This window comes from Tinamus guttatus, unplaced genomic scaffold, assembly GCF_059628265.1.
Source record: "Tinamus guttatus ecotype Peru unplaced genomic scaffold, ASM5962826v1 Tinamus_guttatus_pri_ptg000617l, whole genome shotgun sequence".
Taxonomy (NCBI): Eukaryota; Metazoa; Chordata; class Aves; order Tinamiformes; family Tinamidae; genus Tinamus; species Tinamus guttatus.
The window spans coordinates 180878-194689 of NW_028289151.1; the positions used below are offsets into that span (position 1 = coordinate 180878).

The window sequence follows — 13812 nt, forward strand, 5'->3', positions numbered from 1 at the left end:
CATTAGGATTCAGAGTGAACGTGCTCATATTAGCTCAGCCGGAACCCCCACCACCATTAGGCACCAGAGCGAACGTCCTCGTGGTCACCTTCAACCCTCCCCACCATTAGGCTCCAGAGTGAACGCGCTCCGGCTCACCTGGAAGCCCTGCCAGGTCTCGATCTCGCGGAACAGGGAGTCTCCGGGACACTCGGTGCTCCCCACTTGCCGGTGGCCCTGCAGGCTGTAGCGGGGCTGGAGGTGGCCGGCGCGCACGGCGCAGGGCAGGAAGGCGTCGCGCACCAGGGCCAGCGCCTCGGCGTCGGGCGGCCCGGCCGTGTAGTCGCCCACGTAGCCCACGCCGTAGCCGCGGCTGTTGTAGCCGCGCGTGTGGGCGCCCACCCAGTGCCAACCGCGGCCCTCGTAGAGGTACCCGTCGGAGCCCACCACGAAGCTGGGAACGGGGACGGCCACCGGGTTAGGCGGGGGGACGGCGGCTCGGGGAAGGGGGCCGGTGGCCGCGGTGCCACCTGTAGCCGATGTCGTCCCAGCCGCGCGTGTCCTGGTGGAAGCGCTGCATGGCGCGCATGGCGCGGGCGCAGGCGGCGAAGCTGCGGCACGGCGCGCCGGGCCGGTGCGTGTGGTGGATGTAGACGGAGGCCAGCGGCGGCCTCAGGGCGCTGGGGGTGCCCCGGTAGGGCCGGGCGCCCCACATGCACCGGGGCACCACGGCCGGGCACTCTGCGGGGACAACGGGTGACGTGGCCAAGGGTGGCCGGGGCGGTTCTTGGGACGGGGAGGCCACATGGAGATGGGGCTGGGAACCTCTCTGGGGACACGGGGAGGTCTTGGCACCATGAGGTGCAGCTGGGGACCCCTTGGGGCATCAGCAAGGTCTGGCTGGGGACATCTTGATGTCCAACAGTCAGGGGACACCCCATTGTCCATCCAGGGGATATTCTAGTGTCCATCAGTCTGGGGACACCTCCCCTGTTCATCTAGGGGACATCCTGATGTCCATGCAGGTGGCACCTTGAGGTCCATCTAGGAGACACCCCAGCGCCCACCCCCATGTCCATCCAAGGGACATCCTGATGTCCATCTGAGGGCCACCATGGTGTCCATCAGTGTGGGAACACCTCAATATCCACCCAGGGGACACCCTGATGTCCACCAGTCAAGGGACACTGCAGTGTCCATCTAGGGGACACCCTGATATCCATCACAAGGGACATCCCAGTGTCCACCCCGGAGACATGCCAGTGTCCACCCAGGGGACATCCCGATGTCCACCAGTCAAGGGACACCGCACTGTCCACCTAGGGGACACCCTGACATCAATCACAAGGGACATCCAACGTCCCTCCAATGCCCACCCTGGAGACACCCTGTTGTCCAACCACCGCCCCCACAGGTGCCACCACCCTGGGCCACCTCCCTACCCACGTAGACATCCACGAAGTCCCGCGCCGCCCGCCGGGCCACCTCCGCCACCTCCTCGTCCCCGATGTCCTCCAGAAGCTCCCGGGTGGCCGGCAGCGCCCGCAGCAGGTGCAGTGTGGCCGCCACCTCCTCCTCCAGCTTCTCCGTCCCCGCGATGTCCCCAAAGCGCCCGCGCCGGTAGCTGCTGGGCGCCCGCTCGCCCCGCCGGCCCGTAGCCGTAGTAGCCCCCGTAGCAGAGCACCCAAGGGTGCCGGCTCGGTGGCCAAGCGGGGCGCCCAGCAGCACCCCGTCCAGCGCCCCGTTGGCCAACGCGTCGGGCACGGGCGAGGAGGGACCGGCCAACGTGAAGACCCGCGGCTCCTCCACGTCGTCCCAGCAGCCGTGGGGACCCAAGGTGGCCCGGCTACCGTTGGCCCGGGCCAGCGCGTAGGAGGTGGCCAAGGCCTCGGCCAAGGTGACGGCGTAGAGCGGGTCGGGGGACGTTGCGTTGGTTGTCACATTGGGCACGGTTGCGCCCGCCGCGCGCTTGAGACCCACCTCGAGGCCAGCGAGCAGAGGGGCCGCGGCCACCGTGGAGCCATCGGGGGCCAGCAGGACCCCGCGCTCGGCCACCTCCGGGTGCAGGAGCTCGGCCAGCAGCTCCCGCTGCGGCAGGGCCAGCACCCGCGGGGACGCGGTGGGGACGTCCCGGGGGACACCCAGGAGCGCGCGCCGCAGCGGGGTGCCACCGCCGGCCAGCGCGCGGGCCAGCTCGGCCGCGCCGCCCGCGAAGCCCTCGGTGACGTTGGTGGCCTCCAGGGCTTCCAGGATGTCGGCCAGGGTGTCCACGTGGCGCCGGAGGGTGGCGGCTGTGGGTGGCAGGGGGACACCCGTGGGTCTGGGGTACCCAGAGAGGGGCCGGTGGGGGTGAAAGGGCATCGGGAGGGAGGAAACGGGATTCCAGGGAGAGAAATGGGATTGGAGCCAGAGAAATTGGATTGGAGCAAAATAAATGGGATTCCAGGGAGAGAAATGGGATTGGAGCCAGAGAAATGGGATCCCAAGGAGAGAAAGCCGATTGGAGCAAGACAAATGGGATTCCAAGGAGAGAAATGGGATTGGAGCCAGAGAAATGGGATTGGAGCAAGATAAATGGGATTCCAAGGAAGGAAACGGGATTGGAGCAAGATAAATGGGATCCCAAGGAGAGAAATGGGATCGGAGCAAGATAAATGGGATCCCAAGGTGATAAATGGGATTGGAGCCAGAGAAATGGGATTGGAGCAAGATAAATGGGATTCCAAGGAGACAAACAGGATTGGAGCAAGACAAATGGGATTCCAAGAAGAGAAATGGGATTGGAGTGAGAGAAACGGGATTGGAACGAGAGAAACAGGATCCCAGGGAGAGAAACGGGATCCCAGGGAGATAAATGGGATCCCAGGGAGATAAATAGGATCCCAGGGAGGCACCTGGTGTCCCCAGATCCCAGTGAGATAAACGGGATCCCAGCAAGATAAATGGGATTGGAGAAAGAGAAATGGGATCCCAGGAAGATAAATGGAATCGCAGGGAGATAAAGAGGATCCTAGCGAGATGAACAGGATTGGAGCAAGAGGAAAGGGATTCTGAGCAAGAGAAATGGGATTTGAGCAAAATAATCAGGACTGGAGCGAGATAAATGGGGTTGGAAAGGAATAAAATGGGAGAGAGGAAAATAAAAAAGGAATTGGAGCAAGATAAATGGACTAGGAGGAAAATATAATGGGATCAGAGCAATATAAAACAGGATTAGAGCAAGATAAAATGGGACTGGAGCAAGATAAAATGGGACTGGAGCAAAATAAAATGGGATTAAGCAAGATAAATGGGAGTGGAGCAAAATAATCAGGATGCAAGTGAGGAAATCAGGATTAGAGGTGGCATCCAGCATTGGCCCTTGGCTCCCGATGACCTCCCGGCCACAGCCCCGATCCAGGTGCAAATTTCAACCTCCACTTTCCCACAACCGGGGAGGAAAAAGCCTGGGATAAAGTGAAACGAGCAGGGAGAAAGAGATGGAATATTGGGAAGCGCTGGGAGAAAGTGCCCAGTGGCCATGCTAAGGGCACACTAAGGACATGCTAAGGACACACTAAGGGAAAAATAAGGATGCACTAAGGATACGCTATGGGCATGGTATGGACATGCTAAGGATACACTAAGGGCTTGCTAAGGACATGCTAATGGCATGCTAAGCACATGCTAATGGCACGCTAAGGACACGCATGATGCACCTATACCGGGGGCATGCGCCTGTATTGACTAGTGTCACTGGTGCAAGATATGGCCAGGACACGGGATGCGGAAACAGCGGGGCACGTGTGACATGTCGGGACATGTCGCGACGCGGCGTCACGTACCTGTGGTTGGGTGGACGCAGAGGCTCAGCAGCAGCACGAGACACTGCACGCGTGTCGGGAGCATGTTGGCGCCTGCACACGCGTGTCGCAGCGGGTTGGGGGGGAGGACCGGACTTTGTCCCCTCCCTGGTGGCACGGACGTCACCGCAGAGAAGCCTCAGGGCAGGGGGGGTGGCCCGCGGGGCTGGCGTGCAGGACGTGTGTGCAAGGTGGAGGGGACGTGGCGTAGGGGTGCAGCGTGCAAAGAGGGGGTGCATGCGTGTGAGCAAGCGTGTGCAGGTGTGTGTGTGTGCATGCACAGACGTGTGCATGCACCACACTGCATGTGCGTGCAAGGGGACACGTGTGCATGCACGGGGAAATGTGTGCATGCATGGGGACATGTGTGCATGCACAATGCATACATGTGTGTGCGCAGAGATGCATGTGTGCATGCCTAGGGGTGCCTGTGCATGCACAGGGTGCACATGTGCACGCATGGTGATGCATGTGCATGCACAGGGTGTTCGTGTGTGCAGGCATGAGAAGTGCACATGCATGCACGAGGTATGTGTGTGCATGCACGCGGTGCATGCGCATGCCCTGGAGTGCATGTGCATGCATGCAGTGCACGTATGCATTCCGGGGGACATGTGTGCATGCACATGCGCTTGCATGGTGTTGCATTTGCATGCACAGGGCTGCATGTGCATGCATGGAAACGTGTGTGCATGCACATGCAAGCACATGGTTGCATTTGCATGCACGACGGCTGTGTGTGCATGCACAGAGATGCACGTGCATGCAGGGGGACATGAGTGCATGCATGGAGAAGCGTGTGCATGCACGGGGGTTGTGTGTGCATGCACATGCATGCATGGGGATGCACGTGCATGCACGGGGTGCACCTGTGCATGCACGGGGCCGCATTAATGTGCTCCCACACGCGTGTGCAGCCGTGCCCCGGAGGCCCCACTCGCAGCCGCAACTTCCTCTCCCGCTGCCGCAACTCCGGCACAACTGGTTAAACTGGGACTCGTCCAGGGGCGGGGCTAAACTGGGGGGCGGGGCTAAATTGGGGGCGGGGCTTCCCACCCTGGGTGTCTTCTCTGGTGGCTTGTAGGGATTGCGCTCCCCTTCGTGGAGGTGGCCATGGGGTGGCATCGTGCCTCCGTGTCCCAGCACCCATGGATGTCCCAACACCCTTGGGTGGGGTGACAGGGCTGCAGCACCCGTGGGTGGCCCCAGCACCCATGGGTGGGGTGGCAGAGCTGCCCTGTGGGTGTCCTGGCACCCACGGGTGGGGTGGCAGGGCTGCATCACGCCATGGGTGTCCCAGCACCCATGGGTGCGGTGGCAGGGCACTAGGAGGGCGTGTCACAGCATGATGCCATCAAGGGACACGTTGGGTGGGACAAGGCCACCTGGACACGTGTGGAGGGGGGTGGTACCAGCATGACATATGTTTGGGAGGGCGATGCCACCGAGGTACATGTTTTGGGGACAAGATGACCAGGACACACATTGGTGAGGTGACAAGACCACCATGACGTGTTGAGGGGGCATGACATGAATATACATGTTGTGGGGACAAGACCGTCGTGACACGTGGCGGGGCGGGGGGGGATGATGCCACCACTGCACACGTCAGGGGACCATGCCATGGAGACGTGTTGAAGGGGATGATGCCACCAAAACAGATATGGGGGCAAGATGACCAGGACACACATTGAAGGGGGGGACAAGACCACTGTGACATGTGTTGAGGGGATGGTGCCACCAGGACACATGTCAGGGGGTCCATACCATGAAGACATGGGACAAGACCACCATGACGTGTGTTGAGGGGATGATGCCACTAGGACACATGTTGGGGGTTCCATACCATGAAGACGTGTGTTGGGGGGGACAAGACCACCATGACATGTGTTGGAGGGGACAAGACCACCATCATATATGTTGGGGGGATGATGCCACCAGGACACATGTCAGGGGGGGTCCATACCGTGAAGACAGGTGCCAGGGGGGACAAGACCACCATGACATGTGCTGGGGGGATGATGACACCAGGACACGTGTTGGGGGGGGGGTCCATACCATAGAGACACGTCAGGGGGGACAAGACCACCATCATATATGTTGGGGGGATGATGCCACCAGGACACATGTCAAGGGGTGGTCCATACCATGAAGACATGTGTCAGGGGGGACAAGACCATCATGACACATGTTGGGGGGATGATGACACCAGGACACATGTCAGGGGGGGTCCATACCATGGAGACACATGTCAGGGGGAACAAGACCACCCTGACATGTGTTGAGGGGATGATGCCACCAGGACGTGTGTTGTGGGAAGAGATAAGCGTTGCAGGGGACAGGGCCACCATGACAAGTGTTGGGAGGGGGGATGATGCCATGTTGGGGAGTTTGTCAACACCAGGAAGACGGGAGCTGTGGGAGGTGCCACCACCACCTCCAAACAACCCGTCCAACCACTGTCCCACGTGACTGTGGCACCTCCCCACGTCCCCACCCAAGGTTTCCCCAGCTGCGCAAAGTCCATCGCGGGTCACGTGTGTCCCTCACGGGTCACGTGCGTGGGACGAGAGGGCCAGAGCTGCCTGTGGCCCTGGCCATGTCGTGGCTGGTCCCCGTCCTGCTCCTGGTGGCCGCCGCGGCCCTGCTGTGGCGCGTGGCGGTGGCCGGGCGCCGGGTCCACGGCGCGTGGGGCCACCTGCGCCGCTTCCCCCGGCCACCCTGGCGCAACTGGCTGCTGGGCCACATGGGCATGGTAAGGCCCCGCGTGGCGCCGGTGGCCCGTGTCATGGCGGGGGTGTCCCTAGGGTGGGCTTGGCGTTTTGGGTGCCCCTCGTTGCGATGAGGGTGTTGGGGCTCAGCTCATGGGGAAGGAGCCCGTGTGGACGTGTGGTGGGAGGTGGCCTCCAGGGCAAGGTGCCCGTGGTGGGTGGTAGCCCATGGAGCAGCCGCTACCCCATCCGTGGCACCCCAGGGTGCTCCAAGTCAGCAAGGTGGGTTGGGTGTCCAATCCCTGTCTGTGGAACACTCACTGCTTCCATGGATCTGTGACCCATACATGGGCATGTCCCATCCATGGGCACGTCCCATCCATGGTCATGTGGCCCATCCGTGGATTCTGTGACTCATCTGTGGGTTCCATGACTCATCTGAGGATCCCATGGCCCACCCATGGATACGTGTTGCATCCATGGATCCTGAGTCCCATCCATGGACCCCCATGTCCCATCCATGGACAATTATCCCATCTGTGGATCCCATGCCCATCAGTGGATCCCATGGCCCATCCATGGACATGTTGGCCCCTCGCAGACCCTGTGTCCCACCCATGGACCCCATGTTGCATCCATGGACCCCATGTTGGATCGGGGGACCCATATCCCAACCATGAATGTGTCCCGTTAGTGGATCCCATGTCCCAGCCCCAGACACCTGTCCCATCCCTGGACATGCATCCCATCCATGGACATGTGGCCCATTTGTGGAGCTGTGTCCCATCCCTGGACATGTGTCCCACGCATGGACTTCATGCCCCATCCATGGGCAATTCCCATCGAGAGGCACCCATGGACATGTCCCTTCCAAGGACATGTGCCACAGCCACAGGCATGAGTCCCATCAATAGACCTGTGTCCTATCCATGAACATGTCCCATCCAAGCCGTGGACACATCTCCCCACACATCCTACACATGGACACATGAACATGTCCCTCAGACCAGCCTTGAGCCCCAAGTGTGTCCCCACGGTGTCCATGAACCCAGGGTGATCACGTCCTAAGGTGACCATGACCCCAGTGGCCTCGGCCAACCTGTCCGCACGCCGCAGGCCAAGACCACAGAGGAAGGTCTGCAGAACGTGGATGACCTGGTGGGGCAATATCATCACTGGTGTGTCTGGTGGGTGGCCCCATGGCAGCCCGTCCTCCGCCTCTTCCACCCGGACACCATCCGGCCCGTGCTCCTGGCCTCAGGTAGCTCCAGGGGACAGCTCGGGTGGGATGGTCCCCAGGCCACCAACACATGGATGGAGCTCTTTGGGCATCCCCTAGTTGGCCTATGTCCCACCACGGGGTCTGGGGACCGGAGGACTGCAAGCTGTAACAGCGCGGGTGGCATCACGGGGTGGTCCTTGGTTCTGCACAGAGGGTCCTCGAGGTGTCACCCGCTCCATTGGGACTCACCATGTGTCTCAGTTACCGCTCAACTTGACACCTGGGCTCTTCCAGGGTGGGTCACCCCAAGGGTGGGGGGTTCCCTGTCCCTGAGGCCCCCCACCCACCCCTCACGTGGTCATGGTCACAAAGACCATGGGTGCAAGACCTCCAGAAGCAGCGCCGCTCTCTTGCAGCCTTGGTGGCCCCCAAGGACAAGTTCTTCTACGGCTTCCTCAAGCCCTGGTTGGGTGAGTGGGGCCAGCCGGGTGGCATTGGTGGCGCGGTGGCACCCATGGGTGCCCGCCTGGACCCCAGGGGTCTCTCGCCACAGGGGACGGGCTGCTGTTGAGCCATGGGCACAAGTGGAGCCGGCACCGGCGCCTGCTGACACCGGCTTTTCACCCTGACGTCCTCAAGTCCTACATGGGCATCTTCAACCAGAGCACCCAGATCATGCACGTGAGGCTCCCTGGGCCACCAAGACCTCCATGCAGACCCCAACCTGCACCCAGACCCCAACCTGCACCTTCACCTTGACCTACACCCAGATCCCAACGTACACATGAAGACCCACCAACACCCACTGCCCCAAATTTGGACCCTACATGCAGACCCCAACCCACATCGGGCCCCCGACCTGCACCCAGACCCTGACCCACACCCAGACCCTGTCCTGCACCCCCAGGACAAGTGGAGGCGGGCGGCAGCGGAGGGACCGGTGGTGCTGGACATCTTCGAGCCCTTGGCCCTGCTCACCCTCGACAGCCTCCAGAAATGCATCTTCAGCCACAACAGCCACTGCCAGGAGTGAGCACCGTCATGTGTCCCTCCCAAGTCCTCTCTGGATCCACCTTGGGGCCCCTCAACCATAGGTCTTGCCACCAGGTCAACCCAGCTCCAACTTGGTCCCCTGTGGGTCTCCCCATAGCCTGGTCCTGCCCCCCATCAATGTCCCACCCTGTCCTCCACCAGGTTCTCCCCTCTCTAGGAGTCCCCTCTGGTCCCCACTGGAGTCCCCCAGTCTTAGGAACCCCAAGTCTGTCCCCACCACCAGGGTCCCCCCCACCAAGACTTAGTTCTTGCCAGTCTCCACCTCTTGCTCCTGGAGGTCCCCCTTGGTTCTGTCCCCACCAGTGTCCCCCAACATGCCAGCACTGTCCCCACCAGGTCCCCTCTGCCTGCACCAGCCTGTCCCATCGTGTCCTTGTGGGCAACCCCACGTTCCCACGTGTTTTCTGACAGCAATGAGGAGGTGTTCAGGTTGAGGGGACACTTCTGGTGGCCTGCGGCGTCCACCATGCAGATGTCCCCACCGTGTCCCGCAGGCGGCCCAGCGAGTACATCGCGGCCATCCTGGAGCTGAGCAACCTGGTGGTTCGGCGCCAGCAGCGGCTGCTCCACCACCTCGACTGGCTCTACCGCCGCTCGGCCGACGGCCGCCGCTTCGCCCGGGCCTGCGCTACCGTGCACGGCTTCACCGCGGCCGTGGTGCAGCGCCGGCGCCGGGAGCTCAAGCGCCTGGGCCGCCAGGCCTGGCTGGAGGGCCGCCAAGGCCGGAGCATGGACTTCATTGACCTCCTTCTGCTCGCCAAGGTCACACCAGGATGGGGATGGGCACAGGGTTGGCCGTAGGGTGGTGGCCATGGGAGATAGTGGTGGCCAAGGGAGGATTGGTCATGGGGAAGGTTGGCCATAGGGTGGTGGCCACGGTGGAGAGGAATGGTTATGGGATGGGGTGGGCCATTTGGGAGATGGTGGTGGCCAGGGGAGATGATGGTGGCCATGCAAAAGGTGGCCATGGGGAGAGGTTGGCCATGCAGAAGGTGGCCATGGGGAAGTTTGGCCATAGGGTGGTCACCATGGGAGATGGTGGTGGCCAAGGGAGATGATGGTGGCCATAGGGGAGGTTGGCCACAGGGTGTTGGGCATGGGAGATGCTGGTGGCCAAGGGAGATGATGGTGGCCATACAGAAGGTGGCCATGGGAAAGGCTGACCATAGGATGTTGGGCATGGGAGATGGTGGTGGCCAAGGAAGGGTTTGTCATGAGGAAGGTTGGCTGTAGGGTGATGGCCATGATGGAAAGCAATGGCCATGGGATGGGGTGGGCCATAGGGTGGCGGCTATGGGAGATGGTGGTGGAAGGTTGACCATAGGGTGGTGGCCATAGGAAATAGTGGTGGCCAAGAGAGGGTTTGTCATGGGGAAGATTTGCCATAGGGTGGTGGCTATGGGAGGTGGTGGTGGCCAAAGGAGATGATGACAGCCATGGAGAAGTTGGTAGTGGGACGGTTGGCCATAGGGTGATGGCCATGGTGGAAAGGAATGGCCATGGGATGGGGTGGGCCATAGAGTGGTGGCCATAGGCAATGGTGGTGGCCATGGAGAAGTTGGCCATAGGGTGGTGGCCACCTGCAGCCCCTCTACCACCATGCTCCCCTTGCAGGACGAGGATGGCAGTGACCTGTCGGATGAGGACATCTCAGCTGAGGCCGACACGTTCATGTTCGAGGGTGAGGAGGGTCCCCAAGTGTCACAGCGAGGTGGGTGGTGGCTGCTCGGAGCCGGGGGATGTCCCCACACTCACCCCTTGTCCCTGCAGGCCACGACACCACGGCCAGCGGCTTGTCGTGGCTGCTCTACAACCTGGCCTGCCACCCGGACCACCAGGAGCGGTGCCGCCAAGAGGTCCAGGAGCTCCTCAAGGACCGAGAGGTGGAAGAGATCGAATGGTGAGAGACCCCCCCTCCTTCCACTCCTGAATTTGAGGACGCCGGGGCCACTGTCCCCTCACGCCGTGGTCCCCCGCAGGGAGGACCTGTCCCACCTGCCCTTCACCACCATGTGCATCAAGGAGAGCCTCCGGCTGCACCCGCCGGTCACCGCCGTGTCACGGTGCTGCACCAAGGACCTGGCGATGCCCCACGGCCACGTGCTCCCCAGCGGTACGGTTCGACCTCGCAGCTCCTGCTGGCCTCGTCCCTCCTGTCCCCTGTCCCCAATGTGTCCATTTACATCCCACCAGGGACCACCTGCCTACTGAGCATCTACGGGACCCACCACAACCCAAGTGTCTGGCCTGAGCCACAGGTAGAGCTGCAGTGGCCCGACCATGGTGGCATGGGGACAATCCTGGGGTCCTTGGAGTCCCCAAGGTGGCAGCAGCCCTGTCACCATGGCCTGGGACCAAGTGTCAATGAAGTGGTGCAGACATGTCCCCATGCCATGTGGCTCTGTGCTGGCATGGGCACATCCTTCTGGGCTACATGTCACTGTCCTGGTGTGGGCATGTCCTTGTTTGGAGGTCCTGGCACAGGCTTGTCCCATGTGCCACGTGTCACCTCTAGGCATGGACACGTCCCCATGCATCCCACTCTGGTGTGACACCGTCCCTGTTGCCCCAGGTCTTCAACCCGCTGCGCTTCAGCCCGGAGAACACGCAGGGACGGTCCCCGCTGGCCTTTGTCCCCTTCTCCGCCGGCCCCAGGTGAGCCCCACAGTGGGGACACACGTGTCCCCATGTCCCCTCTCCAGCATATGTGTGACGAGAGGAGGGGTTAGTCATTCTTGCATTGAGTTAGGGCATCACGAAGGCCATGCTGTCCCCATCCCCATGTCACCCACATCTCCGCGTCACCCCGCACTGTCCCACGTCCCCCCAATACCTTTGGGTGGCCCCAGGCCACCAAGGCCACCTACAACAGGGGGGTGTCCAAGCTCAGAGGGGACTCAGACACCTCTGGGTGCATCGTGGTGACACGGAGGTGACACCGGTGCAGGAACTGCATCGGGCGCAGCTTCGCCATGGCCGAGATGAAGGTGGTGGCGGCGCTGACGCTGCGGCGCTTCGTCCTGCGCCCCGTCCAGGGCCACCACCCGGCGCGGCGCAAGCCCGAGCTGGTCCTGCGTCCCGATGGTGACCTCCGGCTGCGGCTGGAGCCGCTGGCCGAGGCGCCCTGGCCACGGCGCGGGGACCGCGATGTCCCCACCGTGGCAGGGAGGGGACAATAAAGAAGTCACGTGGCGTGGTGATATCTGTGGTGGTGGCGTGGGATGAGATGGGTGGGATGGATGTCACCATTAAGGCCTCGTGGTGACATCCTGGTGTGGCCCCCTTGGGACACACAGTGACATCTGCATGTAGATGTGTGGCCATGGCTACCTGGGGACATCCTGATATGGACATGTCCCCTTGGGACACACGGTGACATCTGGGTATGAATGTGTGGCCGTGGCCACTTGGGGACATCCTGGGATGGACATGTCCCCTTGGGACACACAGTGACACCTGAGTGTGGATGTGTCCCTATGGCCACCTGGGGACATCCTGGTATGGACATGTCCCCTTGGGACACACGGTGACATCTGGGTATGAATGTGTGGCCGTGGCCACTTGGGGACATCCTGGGATGGACGTGTCCCCTTGGGACACACAGTGACACCTGAGTGTGGACGTGTCCCCATGGCCACCTGGGGACATCCTGGTATGGACATGTCCCCTTGGGACACACGGTGACACCTGAGTGTGGACATGTCCCCATGGCCACCTGGGGACATCCTGATATGGACATGTCCCCTTGGGACACACGGTGACCTCTGGGTATGAACGTGTGGCCATGGCCACTTGGGGACATCCTGGGATGGACATGTCCCTTTGGGACACACGGTGACACCTGAGTGTGGACATGTCCCCATGGCCACCTGGGGACATCCTGGTATGGACATGTCCCCTTGGGACACACGGTGACCTCTGGGTATGAACGTGTGGCCGTGGCCACTTGGGGACATCCTGGGATGGACATGTCCCCTTGGGACACACGGTGACACCTGAGTGTGGACATGTCCCCATGGCCACCTGGGGACATCCTGGTATGGACATGTCCCCTTGGGACACACGGTGACCTCTGGGTATGAACGTGTGGCCGTGGCCACTTGGGGACATCCTGGGATGGACATGTCCCTTTGGGACACACGGTGACACCTGAGTGTGGATGTGTCCCTATGGCCACCTGGGGACATCCTGGTATGGACATGTCCCCTTGGGACACACGGTGACATCTGGGTATGAACATGTGGCCATGGCCACTTGGGGACATCCTGGGATGGACGTGTCCCCTTGGGACACACAGTGACACCTGAGTGTGGACGTGTCCCTGTGGCCACCTGGGGACATCCTGGGATGGACATGTCCCCTTGGGACACACGGTGACATCTGGGTATGAACGTGTGGCCATGGCCACCTGGGGACGTCCTGGTGTGGACACAGGTGACATCCCAACACCATGATGCCCATGGAAGGGGTGGGGGACAGGGGCGGGGTATCAGAGGTGGGGGGCGGGGCTTCACCAGATGGGGCGGGGCATCAGGAGGGGCGGGGCTTCGTCAAGCAGGCAGGTGGGGACAAGAAGGGGCGGGGCGTCAGGAGCTGGGGCGGGGCTTTGCTAAACGGGCGGGGGAGTGGGTTGGGCTGGAGGGGCGGGGCTTCGCCAGGCAGATAGTGGTGGCAAGAAGGGGCGGGGCGTCATGAGTCGGGGGCGGTGCTTAGCTAAGAGGGCGGAGCGGCGCTTCTCCCGTAGGGGCGGGGCATCAGGTGCTGGGGGCGGGGCTTAGCTAAAGGGAGGTGCATCGGATACGGGAGGCGGGGCTTCTCCGAGAGGGCGGGAAGGGGCGGGGCTTTGCCGCTTTGCTAAACGGGCGGGGGTGGGCTGGAGGGGCGGGGCTTCGCCAGGCAGAGACAGTGGTTGCAAGAAGGGGCGGGGCGTCAGGAGCCGGGGCGGGGCTTTGCTAAGAGGGCGGGGAGTGGGTTGGGCTGGAGGGGCGGGGCTTCGCCAAGTAGA

General features: G+C 62.0%; 2 protein-coding genes across 2 annotated transcripts; one reads left to right on the forward strand and one right to left on the reverse strand.

The window, feature by feature from the left end:
* Positions 1-90: 90 nt before the first annotated feature.
* On the reverse strand, positions 91-3884 carry PGLYRP2 (peptidoglycan recognition protein 2). Its single transcript, XM_088535145.1, has 4 exons — positions 3804-3884; positions 1422-2270; positions 510-720; positions 91-433 (listed from the first exon to the last, which is right to left on the reverse strand). The coding sequence occupies exons 1-4, from the start codon at positions 3865-3867 to the stop codon at positions 91-93; spliced, it is 1467 nt and encodes a 488-aa protein (XP_088391271.1). The 5' UTR covers positions 3868-3884.
* A 2536-nt stretch (positions 3885-6420) lies between these two features.
* Positions 6421-11986, forward strand: LOC104565302 (cytochrome P450 4F3-like). Its single transcript, XM_088535147.1, has 12 exons — positions 6421-6576; positions 7649-7793; positions 8171-8224; positions 8308-8435; positions 8662-8783; positions 9302-9569; positions 10422-10488; positions 10578-10707; positions 10787-10920; positions 11001-11065; positions 11380-11462; positions 11755-11986. Exons 1-12 carry the CDS (start codon positions 6421-6423, stop codon positions 11984-11986), a joined length of 1584 nt encoding a protein of 527 aa, XP_088391273.1.
* The last annotated feature ends 1826 nt before the right edge of the window (positions 11987-13812 follow it).

Coding starts and splice junctions, on each gene's coding strand:
- PGLYRP2 (XM_088535145.1), bottom strand. CDS start 3,867: ATGCTCCCGACACGCGTGCAGTGTCTCGTGCTGCTGCTGAGCCTCTGC. Junction 721..1,421: donor CTTCGTGGATGTCTACGTGG/GTAGGGAGGTGG, acceptor TTGTCCCCGCAG/AGTGCCCGGCCGTGGTGCCC. Junction 434..509: donor TGGGACGACATCGGCTACAG/GTGGCACCGCGG, acceptor CCCCGTTCCCAG/CTTCGTGGTGGGCTCCGACG.
- LOC104565302 (XM_088535147.1), top strand. CDS start 6,421: ATGTCGTGGCTGGTCCCCGTCCTGCTCCTGGTGGCCGCCGCGGCCCTG. Junction 8,436..8,661: donor AGAGCACCCAGATCATGCAC/GTGAGGCTCCCT, acceptor CTGCACCCCCAG/GACAAGTGGAGGCGGGCGGC. Junction 8,784..9,301: donor CACAACAGCCACTGCCAGGA/GTGAGCACCGTC, acceptor CGTGTCCCGCAG/GCGGCCCAGCGAGTACATCG.